This window comes from Apteryx rowi, unplaced genomic scaffold (genome assembly GCF_003343035.1).
Source record: "Apteryx rowi isolate R43461 unplaced genomic scaffold, aptRow1 scaffold_7, whole genome shotgun sequence".
Classification (NCBI taxonomy): Eukaryota; Metazoa; Chordata; class Aves; order Apterygiformes; family Apterygidae; genus Apteryx; species Apteryx rowi.
In genome coordinates this window covers 131677-149724 of record NW_020450982.1, presented here as the reverse complement: position 1 = coordinate 149724, position 18048 = coordinate 131677, and the positions used below count along the sequence as shown (strand labels likewise).

The following is an 18048-nucleotide window of genomic DNA, read 5'->3' as shown; positions in this document are numbered from 1 at the left end:
GGCGCCCGTCGCGGGCACCGGGCACCGAGCGGCAGGGCCCTGCCCGCCCCGCGCGGTCGGAGGGCGGGTAGCGCGCAGCCGTGCTGCCCGCAGCCGGGCCTCCCTCGCGCCGCAGGGCTGCGTGACTGCCCGCCCGCAGCGCGTCCGGGAGGCCTGCCCGCGTTGGGGCTCTCTCCCGAGCTTGCCGCTTTGGGGCTGCTCTTCACCTGCGCGCCGGTTTGTTTTTGCAGACCTGGACGAGGGGAATGTCTTACTGCTTCCACTCAGAACGCCATTTGGATGCTGGGCCGATATACGTGCGTGAAAACGGGAAGCTGCACGTGGTAAATCAGGGTGCAGGCAACACGCAGAATGTCACCCCCAAACCAAGATCTTTTAGGCTGTTTTCCAGAGGATTCTCTGTGGAGCTTTGCATGAACAGGGAGGACGATAGGGCAAGGAGGCAGAGGACTGATCATTTCATCTTCACGTACACTAAGGAGGGGAACCTCCGATACTCTGCCAAGTCTCTCTTCAGTCTAGTGCTGGGTTATATTTCTGACAACGTGGATCACATTGACTCATTGATTGGTTTCCCAGAGCAGATTGCTGAAAAACTATTTTCAGCTGCAGAAGCAAGACAAAAGTTCACGGAACCAGTTACAGGACTGAGAGCGCTACAAAAGTTTACGGAAGCGTATGGCAACCTGGTGCTATGCTCATTATGTTTGCGGAATAGGTAAGTGCATCCAGTAACAAACAACAGCATCTGCTAGTGCTCTTTGCAAGCATGYTTAAGGTTTCCCTGAAATGATTTTTCTCTAAAAAATAATTTTAAAAAATCGTGGGCTGTATGACACTGCCTAATTTTAATCAAGTGACCTGAGCCTTGACTCATTCTTCTTGCTTCATGGGATGTTTTTGTAATTGCTGTTTACAAGCATTTCAGTGTATTTAGTTGGCCATACAGATAAAATACACCTTGACAAACTGTCCAGGTTTGTTTACTCTGARCTTACTGTCCCATTTCATTTTGGGGGGGCTCAGCAGAAGATGCAGYCTTCTGATAGGCTTTGAAGACAGATATGTTTTAACTTAGTTTATTTTGGTATCTATTTAACACATTTTTGGAATCATATTTAACACATTTTAATGGGGTTGTTCTGATTAGAATCCAGCACCATTTTTCTGTCTTATCCTTGTCTGTGTTTTCTCTCAGTACAACAGAGACTGGCCAAACTTAAAACCGGGTATGTTTTTAAAGCTTTGCTCCTACTGAAGTCTTTTCCAGTAATATAACCAGTCTGTCTTCTGTCTGTACACTTTAAAAAAGGGATGGTTTATCCAGTTTAAAATCAAAGTACAGACACACTCATCTGAAGTGCCAAGGGTGTTTTGAGCAGAGTAGGAATGTTTGATCAGAGGTCAATTATCCTTTGTTTTATCCTTTAAACCTACTCCCTTTTTATCTTTAGTACAAATACTTTTTATTGGCTTAATTTAGGAATGAAGTTACCTCTGGCATCTTGTGCCATTACAGGAAGCTGCGTTAAGTATCAAATCTTTGAAACCCAGGAAAAGAGATTTTAAGGCATTTTCTGATGAATCTTAATTCTAAAACAGCCCACTCTTCACGCACCTTCTGAGTTAGTATTATCCATCAGGAATTATCTTCTTGCACTCCAGTTGTACGGACTGCCTTCCACATAACTGAATTGCGTGGCAAAGGGATGTGGTGGGTAGTTTAATGGGCTATACTTGCACTAGGAGGATATTCAAGTCCCCTCGCTTGCAGGGGAAAAGAGGTGCTTCCTTGGGGGCGCAAGTCTGTGAGCATCTCTCATTTTAGCATTGAAGCTGTTAGTTGTCCCCAGGGATTGTCTTGCCATGGYGACTCTAATAGGTAAATACAGGAGAGATCGGTGAGGTAGTAAGTGTGGGCACAGTGTTAGTGCGTATTTATGCATGCCATTCTTCAATGGTCTGTTCCCCTCTCTGAACCGCCTACTGAATAGCTCCAGCACAGATGTTTGTGTGGCTGCGGAGTGAATCAGACCAGCGCACCAAACCAGCTAAAAAAATAACCTGTTGTGTAACTGTTGCCAGGGGTATAGTCACAGCTGTAGTTGGAGTCCTGCAGGTGTCCTGTAAGACACTTGTCTCTAGTGAAGTATTTTAGTTGCAGGTGTAAAAAGTACATTTTACCCTTTGGCAAGCAACGCTGCTACATTTAGAGTAGATTTTAACACTGGATAAATGTAGCCTTGTTTACACATTGAGATACTGAGGAAGAGCAGTTTGGGAAGCTGATTTAAGATAAACTAGAATATATAYCCTACTTTATTTCGAAATAATCTGTAAAGAAGTCCCTAACAGCAGTGTTTGCAAGTTGCTAGTCCAGTAGTTTGAGCCGAACCATGACGTTGGTTCAAGTACAAGGCTGGGAACTCGGATGTTGCACACAGACTGCAGCACAGGAAGGCAGTTAGGACAGCTGGCTAATTTCTGGCAGTTTTCACATAGGTATTAATGTGAAATGACCGCATTACGCTAGTGACAGTTGAGGATCTAGGACCCTTCTTACATGTCTAAACATGAATGRCTTTTTGCACTTCACAGATATCTGGTTATCTCTGAAAAGCTAGAAGAAATTAAGTCTTTCCGGGAGCTGACTTGTTTGGATCTTTCCTGTTGTAAACTTGGAGATGAGCACGAACTGCTAGAACATCTCACTAAAGAAGCTCTGTCTAGGTACTGATTTCCTGACATATAATTGATAATGATATTTTCTTTTCTCGTCACTAAGCAATTCAAAGAATCAGGCTGCAACTTTAAAGGAAGGTTTCACAGGCAACAACATACAAGTTTGAAGGCTTTGGTTCTTTCATAAAATCTATTCTTGAGATAATCAAAGTACAGAATTTATTGTACACAAACTACAAAATCCAGATCTCAAAAGATCCTACAAATATGCAAGTGTAGAAATATAAATTCATTGTCTCATGCTTTTAAATCAACTTTTTATAATTTCCATTGTCCACATTAAAAAAATGCATCCTAAGTATTTCTAACAGCATTAGACTTTTATTTCCTGTTTTCCAGGGAGAAGTTTATCAGCCAAATTTTTAACCCAACCAATGTGCGAGATGATTGCTGCAAGCACTAGGTTAAATATTTTGTTAATTAACATTTAGAAAATAATTACATAATTTTGACTGAGGCTTAAGATTGACAGGTAGAAAACTGTGGAAATCAATAGGCAGGATAATTGCTTGCTAATTAACAGATATTATGTTAACATAAGACTTTGCTGCATTGTGAGTCAAGATTTTGTCTTGAAGTGCTCTGGAAAAAAGTTTTTAATCTTATTTTTTTTCTCTGAGGTTTGTTCATCTGTGTCATAATAGTTCACTGTGTACTTAAATATCATTGCCATAACTCTTACCAAATCTGTTCTCTCTCATTTTGCCAARTATTTTTCTCTTTTTAGTTCTGAGTTGAGATTGGCAGCCTTGAGTTAGTAACATTAATTTATAAAGAACATTACTGTTTGTTAGCCACTGCTTGTGCTCTAGGATTGGTTTGTCATTGGAGCTCTGGGAATAGTTAGCTGAGTAACTGCTTCTGTTGAGCTAGTAAAGGGAATATAAAAATATCTGTTAGCCCTACCAACCCAGGCTTCTTGTTTGCTATTTTTTATTAATCCTAACAAAACAGTAGACTGAAGGCTTAGCACAGGAAGAGCCCAGACTTTCTACTTAAAGTTCTAAGACATTTTGCAAAACTATCTAAAAAAATTTGACTGTTAACTATGGATTTGTATTTCTCTTCTCAGTGTACAAAGGCTCCTCCTGAAAGACAACTCTTTATCAGATGCAGGCCTTCGCAGAATGACAGCACCAGTTCGAGTATTGAAAAAGGGACTTGAGAATCTTTTGATATTAGATTTGTCTTGTAAGTGCATCATGGTTTACTATTAGAAGCAAGCTGTATCCTTTTAAATGAAGGACTTCTCCTCCTTAATACTGAAGGAACACAATCAGTTCAGCAATTCCCATGAGCCAAGTACCCAACCTTCCAGAAGCCACAGGTTGTACCTATAGTCCCAGCCACTTGCCACTGWAATCTGCCCTACCAGTGAAGTAGGGGAAACAGGGCCAGGCTCCTAGCTGGCATAAATAAAATGCTTAAAGGATTATCTGTGCAATCCAAAACAGAAGTTAAATTAACCATTTCTGTTTCARTTAAGTGACTGAACACTGAATTTTTAGTGTTTGACAACTGTCAGTGTTGATACATGGAGATACCATCTTCTATGGTAGTTTGATCTTTTGTTTGACTATTAGACATGTAAACTCTAATACAGTTGCTACTGTACTGTTCATTCTCTGCCTGGAAAGCAACAGGATATTTGGGGGGGGGATTAATATACATAACTAGTGACTGTACCATGATACCAACACAAAGGCATCCCAGTTAAAGTTATTTAAGTAACCTTTGTTAGGTGCTTGTACTTGCAACCTCTGCAATTTCTTGAAAGTAACTTTTTCTAGAGTGCTTTTGGAAGCTCTGCTTGTGTGTCTGTTTACTCATTGGTCAAAACAATATTAAAAGTCATGCTACAAAACTGATATATCCTGCAGTTCATTCTGGAAAGTTTACCACAGCATGCATTATTAGCATTTCTGTAATCCAGCAAACTTCCACTACTACTTGTATAAATATTTTGAATAGTTTGAGCAGAGCTATTATAAAACTTGTATTGTGATCATTAGAGGGAAAAAAAATTTTTGACTCACTTTCAAAACATGAAGCATATTATAAAATGGCCCAAAAAAATCTTGTTTAACTATTAGCTTTTGGAAGAAATAGTTTCTTGGCATCATGACCATCTTTCTCCACATCCTGCAACTTAGCTAACTTTACTTGACTTTATAGGTAACCCTAAAATCACAGATGTGGGAATTGGATACCTTCTTTCTTTCAAGAAGTTGAATTGTTTGGATATTTCTGGAACCGGTCTCAAGGTAAAGTAGAGCTTCTGTCCAAGTTTACTAGACAAGCGTAACCAAATGTCCTTCCCCACTTACTACTTCATTTCTCTTTTCACTAGGATGTTAATGCAGTCATTAAGCGGATCCAGATGCAGATAGGCCTTGTTCATTCAAAAGTGCCTCTGAAAGAATTTGATCATAGTAACTGCAAAACAGAGGGATGGGCAGAGCAGGTATGTAGTTTTTAGATCTATTATTTTCTAGAAATTCTTCTTGTGTAGTATGAAGTCACTGAATAGTAAAGAATAAGAGATAGAGTTGTTTCCAATGGTATTTCTATAAGCTTTTTAGAAGAAGCATTTTTAACTCCTTCAAATTTCATTTCAGACAGTTTTGCAGTGGGAGCAGGCAGTTATGGAGGCCATCAAGCCACAAGAAAATCTGAGATCCAGAACAGCAGCTCTGCGCTTCTGTACGTACTGCATAGAGACCAAGTAGCGTATTCATTTTCTACAGGGAATCTTTTCATACATCATTTCTTAGTACAAACAGCATCTCAGATGCTCAACTTCAGCCATCTGTGGAGCCCTGTTACAATGTGTTTGGTTTTCTTCATTTGTTAGATAGGTGGATAACTCTTAGACAGCATGAYAAGAGTGTTAAGGCCACATTTAAAGCAGAATTTTGTTATTTAAACAAAATCATTTTTCTCCTTAAATTTCTAAGTACAAAATAGAAATGTTCTTTTCCCTATTTATATTTCAGCAAAGCAGTCTGCATTCCAGGTTGGCATGGTCAAAGCAATTTGCAAAACAAATATGCATTTTTCAGGACAATTTTGCTTTGTCCAAGTCTAAACTTGATCTTTTTTTTTTTTTTTTCCTGTAGATGGCAAGACACACCGAATAGAGGAAGTAGTCAAATGCAAGTTGGTGGAGGCAGAAACAAAAGCTTCTGGAAACTTGCAGTTTTATAAGGAAAAAAATCAAAATTGCTATTTACCTTTGAAAAAGGAGGTTGCAGGCAGCCATGAATTAAAGAACAATAAAAAACGAGCTTTGGCTGAACAAGAGAGAGAAAGGACTTCCAAACAGAAGCATCTGTGCCTCGCTGTGGAGGACTGGGATTTGTTAAATACCTACTGACTCAGAAAGAAGTGGGTCTTTGTTTGTTTTCTTGCTGATGACAGAATTTAGACATATTGAGAGGGAGTAACATAAAGGAGACCAGCATCGTTAAATCTGGTTGCTGTGATATACTAGTGAGTTGCTTATGCTTGGGGAGGGGAGGGCTAAAGTCAAGGAGAAGGATAATGATACTACTGTATATTTTCAATACATAATAATTTTTCAAATAAAGTTTTTTGTTGTCATCCTTAAGTAATTCTTCTGACACAGAAATAATTCAGAAAAATAGTTGGTCCTATCTCTCCTCCTCTTTTGCCTCCTCAAGGGCAGAAGACTAATCATTTTAACTCCCTCCTCGGATGAGCAGGGTAGAGGGGGTTGTTTTTGTTGACACTGAAAACATTCTAAAACCCATCAGTGGGGTGGCAAACACAGCTACACCCCGCTTGTGAAGCGCAGCGGGACTGTAATAGCCCTGGTATAAACCTTGCCCTGTAAGCGCAAGGCTGTGCTCATAGAGCTCCGACAAAGGGAGGAAGCAAACAGGATAAGCACAGGCCCTGGGGGGAGGGAGGCAGAGAGACAGTAACCCCTAGGTAATGTAGTTATTGCAGAAATGCAAAGTAGAACAGGAGTCCCTTATCTCCCTCCTTTTAACCCAGGAAATGAGAGCTGAAACTGGGTTACTGTAGAGATTAAAGCATACGGTTGTAATATACCCTCACTTACAAGCAAATTCACCTGCATTTTAGAGTCTTCTGTGGTTTACAACCTGTTTTCAGTGCCCATGCATGTCTGCAATATCCTAACTGTATTTCACCATCTAAAAGCATTCAGATAAGTGTTCCCTGATCTATACATACCTCTACAACAGACCTAGGTACTCAGAATCATTCTGTGTTGATCTATCTAAAGCCAGGAATACAGCTGTAATGCTAGATTTGTTTGCCCTAGAAAACAAAGAGGGCAAGAATTCATTCAAAACTGACTGAGGTGCACAGTGCCCACGAGCACTGGGAAGAACCGCTCATTTCACAGTGCCCTTTAAGGCACCCCTTGGTCCCCAGGAGCACTCACTGGGTCCTGACACAGGGACATCAGCTGGAGAGCAACCACAGGGCACTGTCCTGCMGGTAATGGGTGTCAGCTTCTCTGACACCAGGGAAGCTTTACTGGCTGTCCTAGATGTGGAGATCACATCGTAGATCCCATTTCTTTGTGGTTCAGCACAAGAATCTCTCCTGTGTTAAGTCAGGCACCTTCCTTTTTATTGTGGCTCTCAGGTAAAAATCCCAGCATCGTCCCTGTCCTAAGGCAAACCACCACTTGACCTCTGCTGCGGTGGAGAAATGGGCATACCTACACAGCAAGCGCAGGAATCCAACCCCCATTCTCACACGTTGCACTTCTCCCTCTTGTTTGCCTTCAGAAGCATCTTGAAACTTGGTGGAAAGGAGCTACTGCAATGACACGACAAATACCAGACTGGGGGAAGGAACAGAGCGATTGCCATGTGGGTCAGCCTAACTAGCCATAGCACAGCATCCTCTTCCCAACCACAGCAAACATCAGATTCCTCACCGATTGCCACAAAACATACTTTGGGGTAACAAGAGGAACGCAGTGATTACAATAAACCAGGCTTTATTTACCAACCCCAAATCAGCTTTGTTGGAATGTTAAGTGACTGGGATTTTCTAGTAAAAAATATGCATCTCYTTCATTTTTTGATTGAGACTGGAAGCTTGAAAGTGAGAAATGTTTACTTACAAAACTCAACCTCTCTTCTGAGCTCCAGCACTAAATACACTGCAGTACTGTTTTATAGACACAGAGAAAGCAAGACATCCATCCTAGGTAGGTATGAAAGGGAACAGGTAATTAAATACAGATTTAAAAGGTTCCCATAGTACCTGTTCCATTATGCAGAGTTTTACCATCTCATTTTAGATAAAGTATGAGTCAGAATACAGTAAAGCTATTTTAAAAAGATCTTTCAGATCTACAGCTGTATCCCAGTTACAAATTAAAACAAACATGCACAGTTTATACAAGTCATGGTGACATGTCAAGTTTCAGATCACAGGACAGAGAGGAAGTGAGTGAACTGGTTTTTATGTTTAAAGATATATGACCTGGGTTGGTGGTAGGAAGAATATTACCTGAAGTTTGTTTTGGACCTAGGAAAGTAAGTGCACTCACAATAAATCTGTTTCTCAGACACGATGTTTTAGACACATGAGTTTTTCGAAGGAGCAGAAAAAGACCACATCTTTCTTAAATTTCAATGGCATGTCCGTATCTTAATCCTGTGGACTGCTTTGAAGGTTCGCCTGACTGATCCTGCTCTACTTGCACAGGAATTAAATGAGCAGTGAACAGATCCTGTCTTGCCCCACGGCTGCCCCAGCAGCAGATGTGGCACTCTGCTTTCTCCTGGTCACCGCTCCGAGACTCTGACTTTCTTTCCTTTTTCCTTTCTCGCTCTAAACTCAGGGCTAGAAAGGCTCATGTCACTGAACTCCACCTGATTTGCTGTTCAGGATAAGCCTCAGTGCACCTTTACAGTCCCTTCATCTAACTCCCTTGAAAGGCACCAGCATTTCAGTAGAGAAGCACCTCAGCCCAGGTTGGCCAGACAGCCTCTGCATTGGCAGCAGCTCATAAACAGTCTCCAGCCTGCACACAACTAGCCGATGTATTGAATCTGTGTTGCCTATTTTAAAGTTATATTTCCCGCCCATTTCTGACTATAAATAGCCAGCACCRCAGTTGCTGTAGGACTAAGCTTCAGAACTGGCATGTTTTTAAACTTCATGAAGAGCACAGGATCTGTGCGACCCAGTTTCACAGAGCTGGGAGCTTTGAAGATGCTAAGGAAACCTCTTTTTTCATGGTGACAGTCTTCCTTGTCTATGCTGTAAGGAAAGAGAATTTGCAAAGAGGAAACAACTGTCGTCACTCCTGTTTCCTCATTTCTTTCCTCTCCCCCTGCAGGTCTGCCAGAGGGCCAAAACYGTACTGAGTGCTTCGTCTCTCCAGCATCCTTCATCGTCCGTGGTGAGTGACCACGGCACGTGCTAAAAGGTGGAACATTACTACCTGTTCCAAGAGGGAAGCGGAGGGGCTGAGAGCTGCAACTCACCCTGGCCACACAGAGGGTCTCAGCTCTTGCAGTCTTTTCTCTGTCAGTTTGCAGTTAATTGGCAGAGGCCTGGCAGCTGGATCCAGGCTATGGGATGGCTCTGCCTGGTCCCTCAGTCTCCTAGTAGGTACAAAGATGCTCCTCGGGAGCAGGCCAAGATCCCCCAGGCCCCAAAGCCCAGAGGTACAAGAAGAATGGAGCAGAAAGCAAGGCTGGAAATAACAGAAAGCCAGGGGTGTCCACTGTATGACCTCCTAATGCACCTAGGAGGTCAAGCCTGCAAGACACACTACCCTACCTATGYAGAAAAGACTCACCTTCACATGACCTGTGAAGGTGTCCCAGAATTCATGTCTAGTCTGCGGCACTGGCTACCACATACTGAAAGCACAGCACTTCTGTCCCTTTTCAGTGTTGCTGCACGCTGATTGGAGAACTGCTGATCAGGTTGTGCTCAGGTTAGAGCTTCAAGAGTGGGTGGCAAAGCAGGAGAACAAGGCTTAAAGATGACAATGCAGAATGTGCCCTGTGGTATCCAACATTTCTTGGCACCAAGACTTCACGGTTTGCAGATATACTCATCGGACCAACTGGCACAGTCCTGGATGCTGTCCCGGCACAGTCTCTTTGGGATGCAGGTGCAATACTCATAGAGCACGGGGGTGCAGCGCCACCACTCAGACCCACAAGGAGGGCAGGCGGCCACTGGGAAGGAGGAAAAACAGGGATCAGAGATGTTTCTGTTGCACTGACCAGTTATGTCCTTTCTTACACTAGTAAGTATCATTTCACCCCTTGGCAGGTACTGAACAGCCACTGGTGATAACCCTGCATCTGTGAACCCACCACAGAGGGTGCTCACTTGATGCTACTTCTAGAAGACAATCAGGGAGCGCAACATTATGATGACTTTTGTGGCAGACATGCCATGCTAGAAAGAATGATTAGCTGGATTTAAAAAAAAACAACCCCCCCCCCCAAAACAAAACAAAACAAAACAAACACACTATTCTTGAGAAAGCTGCTGATGCATGCAGGTCTTGACTGAGGTTCAAAACCACATGAGTGATTTAGGCACAAACTTGCTGCTCATTTCAGTGAAAGGTGCATCCCAATGCTCTAAACAGCTTTGAAACTGTTCACTTTACTCACATAGGTACATTCAGTTCTCCTGGGCCCTTAGAGACATACCCATCTCCTGAGCAAGAATCAATGGCTAGTTCTGAATTATTGTTGCTGGCTACAGTTACACATCAAGATAAAATTGCTCTTAGTCAGCAAGTCACAGAGAAGGAGTGACTTAGGGGGCTAGGAACAAAGTTTGGAGCTTTTCCCCTCTCAGTCGCTGGTAGTAGAGGATAATTTGGTGGTCATAATCACACGTACTGGGCAGATGGCTGCTAAACACCACAACCCCATAAGCAACAGGCTTGGCGGAGAGGAAGCCATAGGATCTGAACTCCAGTCTTTGACACAGTTGTCGACACTTGACATGAAGGAGCCCGCGTGCTTCTTACTCATGTCCTAGCTATTTCACATATTAGAGGATGACACCAGTCTCCAAGATGGCATTTTCCAACACTACCAATGAGCTCCATGCCCTTAAAACGCTATTTCAGTCAATCAGCAGAGAAGATCTTTTGCCTAATGGTAGCCAGAAGACAGACTTACAGCTCTCCATCTCGTCAGAGCAGTCCCCACAGTCATTCATCCCATTACACCTCTGATCAGCGTAGATCCAGTACATAGGGTTACTGCAGCGGAAAACCAGGTATCCTGGAAGGTTACTGGGCAAGTCATCTACAAAACCAGACACACAAGAAACATGCTGAACTCCACAGGGCACAGATGCATCTGCTGAAACAGTGACCCTAGGGCCTAGGCAAAGTCTCCCAGGTTTATCTTGCTCGTGCATGAAGCCAGAATCAAGGAGCAGGACGACAGGGACACTGGGCGCTCTAAAGAGYTGGCTCACTATAGGAAGAGCACCACTGTGGGGATGATCCCAACAAAACTGCTCACCACAGAGTTTCTCCTGCTCATCCTCTCCGTTCCTGCAGTTCCGGATTCTGTTGCACACCTGGCTGGCTGGGACACAAGTCACTCTGTCATCGCACAAGAAGCCTGTCCGGTTATTAGAGGCTGCACAGAAACGGTTCACTGAAGGTAAAGCAAGAAATAGTTTATTTTCAGGCATTTTCATGTTCACACACAGTATGAGGAACAGATCAAGGAGGAGGGGGATTTCAGAAGTTTGTCATTCAGGAGATAACCATGGGCCAGAACTTACCGCCAATCACTTCACAGCGGACACCAGCAGTCTGAAACATGATTGTACCACCCAGGGTTACTGCAATCCCACTGAGTAGCAAACTGGAGTAGAGGAATGGACTGCGGTGACGCAGGCTGCCCAGAGCTGACACTGCCCCACACAGCCCCTCTTAGTCCCTTTCCTTCTCCCTGGTCCACACAGGAAAGTATGTCTTCACACACCACAGCCTCACATGGGGGATGCTGCCAGAGCACAGCATAGGGGAGGAAAAAAAAATGCATTAGGGGGACTCACAGGGAAGAAACCCATTTATTCCTGTGAAACACCAAGGCTTACAGCGTCACTGATCTGCTGGTTGCTGGAAGAGCACAGGAAAGCAGAGAGGCTCTATATTTGCCCAGCGGCTTATATTCTTACCCAGGCATCACTGCTAACAACTGCTGGAAGCAGAACTGGGGGGCCAGAGGGACCTGTGCTCGGACCCACTGCGGCTCTTCTCGTGTGACATCATTTTTTGCCCACCTCTTACTTATCAAAAAGATAACAAGCCTCGGGAGACCAACCTGGTGTGCGTGGCGGGAGTCCCAACACGACCACCAAGGCCACGACAGCCGCGATGGCAGCGAGGACGAGCAGCGCCGCGGCAGAGACGCAGACCCACCTTCGGGTGCAGCCCACGCAGGCGCAGCAGGGCTGGCAGCAGTCTGTCGGGAGGCAAGGGAGCAAGACCTGGGAAAGGCTCCCGGGGGGTCCGGGAGCGCTGAGCAGGGCTGYGGTGTTTCCAAGAGGGAACGGCATAGGAAGCCGCGAGGGTGACACTGCGGGGGGCTCTGCGCGTGGGACTGGCAATGTTAAACACCTCCTCATAGGAGAGCGTACTGCTTGCACTGCGGAAAAGCTCTGCGCTACTTTATCAGAGCAGGGGCTGGGACGTAAATCAAAAACACGGCGCCTCTGTCAGAGCGCTCACAGTTTTGTTGCGGCACCACAGAAGCAAAACGCCACAAAAATCCCTGCTCAGCAAGGTGAGTAGCTCAGCATTACGGGGGCACTGCTGCACRGGAGCTGCCCCCCGCAGCCTGTATGACCTGGTGAAACGGTTCAAAAGCAACAGAGCGAGGTTCAGACTGCAGCACCTCCTTCACCCAAAGTACTCAAAGAGAGTAAGCTGAAGAATGCTACTCTCCAGCTATTCACTGCAAGCCCATAACGCTGTTTTTACAGGGGAGAGCAGCTGAAACACAAAGCAGGTAATAAAGCTGCTTGGTGGTGGCTTGGAAGGGTGCCCTCCTAGAGCCCAAGGCAAAACGCTCCAAGAGGCAGAATTGAATTTCRCAGAGCTAAGGCTTTCTGCTCTGACTAGGATTGTCAGTCTTGCCTAACGCCCCCTCCAAAAGAGGCTTAATCATCGGTTCAGAACAGTGAGAACTGGTTGCAGGGCAGCCCTTCTCCTCCCCAAAGACCGCAGACATCTCCAGGGTAAAAAGGACAACCACCTTCCAGGGAGTCTAACCTTAAGAAAGTCACGTACGTAAATCAAGCAAAATCCGGAAGCAAAAGGCCAAAACCACAGTTATTGCAACACAAAAGCAGCACACAAGAGCAAAGCTGATCAGCTATCCTGATCTCAGCTCCCTGCAACGTTAGAGCTTTGTGTTTAAACCAAGCATTGTGTTTTCTTGGATTCCTCCGAATTTCTAGAATAACAGGAAAAAATGAATTTGATCATCTGAGAAACACCCGCAACTGCGTAACCAGTCACTTAAGACAACCTTGTATGCACAAAATGATTCTTTGTATTTTTGAACATAAAGAACTTTGATCAAAAGGTTGTAATTTTTGCCTTAACCATTTTTTATTTACCTACTTGCTCTGTGCTGTTCAAATATAAGTAATGATACAGCCTTTGGCTCCACTGCGAAGGGATTCTGGCTGCAGTAGCCATACCCTCCTTCATGTTTGAACAGGAATCAAATGCAGAACATTCCAGCTTAAAGGATAAGKGGTGAATTACAGGATATCTGCGTCTACAAGACAACATCTTTGACCACAAAGCAGAACAGTTGCAAATAGACAGGAGTATAAAAATAAYGGAGAGATGAAATGTTGTTGCAACTTGATATACAGGTTTGCTACTGACTGTATTTGATCTCACCTTCTCATTCTTAAAACGGACAAGATCTGCTGAAGTTTGGCTATTAAAAACAWGTAGTAAACATACAGAAAGCCTGGATGTTCATTTTGAGCCTTTTCTGTACCCAGACAAAGATTAYGTCTCATGCTACTATACAATACTGTAAGACCGCCAACTCCAGCCCAGCAACAAGTAGCTTAAATCTATTAATTTTATACTCTGGATATTTCACTACAAGCAGCAAAAAACGAACAAAACTCCAGTCTCAATAGATCATAAATAGAGCCTGTATTTTACCTATATAGATTTCATCTATTTATAGGCAGAGAGATTGTTYCTATTGATTTACACTTCAACAATAAAAATATTAAGTTATCCATTTTATTCATTACCTCTTTCTTCAGAGAAAGACTTCGTTGAATCAAAAGTAGCTACATGAACACTTCTCTAGAAGGAATAAAACACAGTTTACAGAAGCAGCACATGGTAATCATACAATTTATGTCTTTCTAGTGTTTGTCATCTTACACAGGAATRTATGATACCTTTCATTACTCTTTACATACAAACAAAAAATGCTTCACTGGAAACGTGGCACAGATTTGATTCACAAAGCAATCAAATTACYGTTAAAATCTCAGTCACTCATTCATAAAATAAGCACTAATTCAACTCCAGCACTYATTACCAATACTTTGCTTTTATATCAAATTAGGTTAAGTAGAAACAACTAGAAATTTCCCAGAAACAAGTGATAAAGAGGCTGCACAAACAACATTACCAAGAATACGTACACTTCAGGAAACAGCTGCACGTAAGATTTTCCCAAAGAGAAGGACTATACCTGGGGGTGAGTTTTGTTCATGCTTCACAGAGCTATAATCCTCACAGCAGCGAGAAGGACCACAGGGAGTTTTCTGCACCCTCGAATCCAGCCACGCTGCCAGCAAACCCTGGCTCTGACGTGAGCCAGCATTGGCCTGCAACACTCCAGAGTTACCTGGTTACAAAAAGAAACAGAGGTAGGAAAGCAAGAAGTGTGCTGCTGCCCAGGCACGCAAGCAAGGCAGCCGGAGGTGACRGAAAGGCAGCATCGAGTGCTTTCCTCAGCTCTGGTTGAAAGCAGTCACGATGCCTCTGGTGTGATACCTTGTGACAGAGCTGCAAGGCCCCRACTCTCCTTCCCAGGTCTGGCTTTCCCTGCTCCCCTGCACACAGATCTCCTGCGGCAGCCAGGGCTGGGAGACAGCACTGAGCAGCTGAGGGAGGTGAGGGAAGGTCTCACTCCCGCCCAGAGCGTCTGGACCGTGCATCCCTGAGGACGCAGGCTCGGCTGCTCCGCCACGGCAGAGGCTGGCTGGAGACAGATCCGAGCTTCCCAGGCCAGGGCAAGGCAAAGGCTGTTTGCCCACACCCAAGGGGCTGTTCTGCCAGAACCGTCACTGAAGTGGAGATAAGGAGCAGAACAAAAAAAAGGACAAATTCTCCTTCCAGCAATCACTTTTAAGGACAATTTCTCCTTGGCTAGCCAAAACTATGTAAGATGCAGAGAGAGTTGCAGGTAGCTGCTCATTTCTGACTGTTTCACTACAGGGTATTAGGCAAATAATAAAGGACTCTGAAGTTTCAGATGCTAACACCACCTTCGCCACTCCTGACACCAATTAGAAAGATGAATGCTCGATGTTCCTGGAGCCCAGGCTCACATCCCACTGATTTTGTTGGTATTTACCTTGGTACAAGTCAGGAARGCCCTCCTTCAAAAGGGAATGCAATGAAAGTTGAAGAGAGATCAGATCATCTTCACACGAAAGTCTTTCTCTCCTCCTCATCCCCCAAACTGGACTAACATACTGACCTCATAGCAACATAAGCTCAGACTCCTGCAAGATGATCAGATCTCAGCAAAGCTGTGCAGCATACAACCAACTGCAATAGCTTCCCCAGCTGGGGAATGAGCACAGGCATAGCAAGTTCTCCAGGGTCCSTTTTACTCACATAGTCGAATTTCCAGGCCTGCAGTGCATCTGAGGTCAATCTGTAGCTAATATGAATTTACAAATATATTAAAGCCTTCCAAACCGGCTGAAGGCTTCACCACAGCACACGAAGAGTGGAATTTTACACCTTCAAGAATAAAGCACTACCTACAGTCTGTTTTACCATGGCGGAGGGAGGCTAGGGAAAGAAAAAGGATAGGAATAAAGATGCAAGGAGCTTGTGCTCCTCTTGCTTTCAGGAAGCAAATCTGTAGGATCAAGTGCCTCCAAGTTGTTGCTGCCTGACAGATCACGATTCCTTTCTGAGCACCAGCTAAACTAGCTTATCATAGCTTTGGTGATAGCAGAGAAGTTGGCAGCTAGACTGCCTGTAAGTTGGCACCGAGGACCCCTGCCCCAATCCAGTCTCTCAACAGCACAGTAATTATTGTCCAGGGCTAAAAGCTTAAAATCTGGTCCCCAAAAGACTGACACTAAATTATAGCTTGCAGAATATAGTCAGAGGGAAGAGTGCCAGCTACAGAAGCATGCCAAGACCTCAGATGTCAAAAATACTCAGGCTGGTTTAAAGAAATACTCCACATCATAAAGCACCAGCTTGTGGGAGGCAGTGCCACCAAGTGCTCTGGGTACCTCCTGCCTGCTTCTGATCTGCTGAACTGCATCCTCATCCATGAAAGGAACAGACAGTTGCCTCAAATTAATTGAATCAAAGCACCAAAAAATGCCCAAAGTAGCAGGACTTTTTCCTCCATATCCCCCTCTATTTCCAAATATGCAATCCATACAACTGATGATTCAGAAATAACCTCCAGGCAACATGTTCTTCTTGACAATGGCATCTGCCAACCCTGCACTTAACCTGTTTCACTGACCATCTAGAATTAAATATAGACCTTCAGGAATTCCTACTTTGGCATGGCAAGACCAACTCACCCACAGCAGAGGCTTCTCATAGGAATATACCACTGTTAAACCTTGCGCCTGAAAGTTTGCCTGTTCAGATAAAATGCTGAAACCTGAGTAGCAAACAACCTGCGACTCTGGGTGCTCACTAGAATATGGAAAAATGACAGACAAAGAACTAAAACTGTGCACCTTAAATCTTGGTTCTGTTTCTCTTTAAAGGGGAAGTTTAAGTTTCTAATCTTAAGGCAGGAGTATTTCGAGCCTTCAAAAAGTTTATTAGATTGCAGTGAGTTTGGGAGAGTCCCATGTAACAGCCAGGTCAAGCAGGCTGCCTATCCCATATCCCACAAAGAATACATGGAACAATTGCATGATAAAAACTACAAGACATGGAGTAAAACAACTCTGAGACAAGTATCCAAAAGTCCTGACATCTACCAGTCTGTTTCCTATATCAAGATTTATGAAGTTCAGCTGTAACCTACCAGATAGTTGGGTTTTAGAGGAGAGTTGTACCACAGATCCAAAGACTGCCAGTTCAGCGAAAAGAGAAGTCCTTCGTGTACCCAGAACAAGGTAAGAAACCCAAGCAAGCCCTTCTGAAGCACAGAATCTTTGCCTAAGATCAGAGAAGTGGAAGGGGAAACACAGACTACGACACCCAGTGTGACGTGATGTGGCATGACTACATTTTTAGTTCCAGTGCCTAAAAAGTAACAGACAAACTATGGTTATTTCTGTCAGGAATGAATTACACATCAGCTGTGACAGACACCTCACTTGCATCCAGATGCCTCCAACTAAAATCTGATACAAGTTCAAGTGATCACAAGCCTAAGGAGAATATAAAACACTTTCCTGTTGCAACTCCTACACTTTAAGACCTTTCATTTAAACAGTGGTCTGCGGGCAGAGATCAAACCCAAATTGCAGCCTTGGAAAACGATTTCAGGAAGTTAAACGTTTAAAAAAAAATGAAAAGGTCAATCTATGTTGTGAAGTCAAGTGCCAAGATAGCTTAAATACTCCGTTTAGATTAGAAATCTTTAGAAACAKTTCTGTTATTGCAGCCTAAGTAGTATCTGACCATACTAAAGAAAGATAGTTTGACAAGAGCTAACAGCTACAAAGCTTCCAAAATTCTTCAGCTTCTGGCTCGCTCTGGAAACAGTAGTGCCAAGTGACAGATTGCTACAGGCATACAAACAGTTCCCTGTGACCCAAATACCACATCACTGAATCACTGCCTTCCCTGTACTTATTACTTAGCTGAAACATCACTATACTTTGAACAAAAGACAAAAGCCGTAAAACTTTTAGATCCATTTGTTGAGTTTTCTCCCTTTTGTTGTGAAGGTTTAGGCAGATACAACTCCAAATAAAAGCAGAATTTGTTTAATCCAAACCCAGGAATTCAAGCAGTATTTTAAGTCAACCATTTTGGAAAACAAAGGAAAGTTTCTTATTCATGAAAGTCAAGTCATCAAC

At 43.7% G+C, this 18048-nt stretch overlaps 2 protein-coding genes across 3 annotated transcripts; one reads left to right on the top strand and one right to left on the bottom strand.

Annotated features, from left to right (window-relative positions):
* The first annotated feature begins 212 nt into the window (after positions 1-212).
* Positions 213-6352, top strand: LRRC42 (leucine rich repeat containing 42). 2 transcript variants are annotated; one of them, XM_026086624.1, is made up of 8 exons: positions 593-718; positions 1199-1229; positions 2599-2730; positions 3815-3933; positions 4918-5006; positions 5093-5206; positions 5361-5445; positions 5862-6352. In XM_026086624.1, exons 1-8 carry the CDS (start codon positions 679-681, stop codon positions 6116-6118), a joined length of 867 nt encoding a protein of 288 aa, XP_025942409.1. In that variant the 5' UTR covers positions 593-678; the 3' UTR covers positions 6119-6352. The 2 variants fall into 2 exon arrangements, with proteins under 2 accessions (XP_025942407.1, XP_025942409.1); XM_026086622.1 differs by lacking the exon at positions 1199-1229 and having other exon boundaries at positions 213-718.
* Positions 6353-7727: 1375 nt separating this feature from the next.
* Positions 7728-17848, bottom strand: LDLRAD1 (low density lipoprotein receptor class A domain containing 1). Its single transcript, XM_026086628.1, has 6 exons — positions 14496-17848; positions 14044-14098; positions 12081-12221; positions 11268-11405; positions 10917-11045; positions 7728-9950 (listed from the first exon to the last, which is right to left on the bottom strand). Exons 1-6 carry the CDS (start codon positions 14514-14516, stop codon positions 9805-9807), a joined length of 630 nt encoding a protein of 209 aa, XP_025942413.1. The 5' UTR covers positions 14517-17848; the 3' UTR covers positions 7728-9804.
* Between the last annotated feature and the right edge of the window lie 200 nt (positions 17849-18048).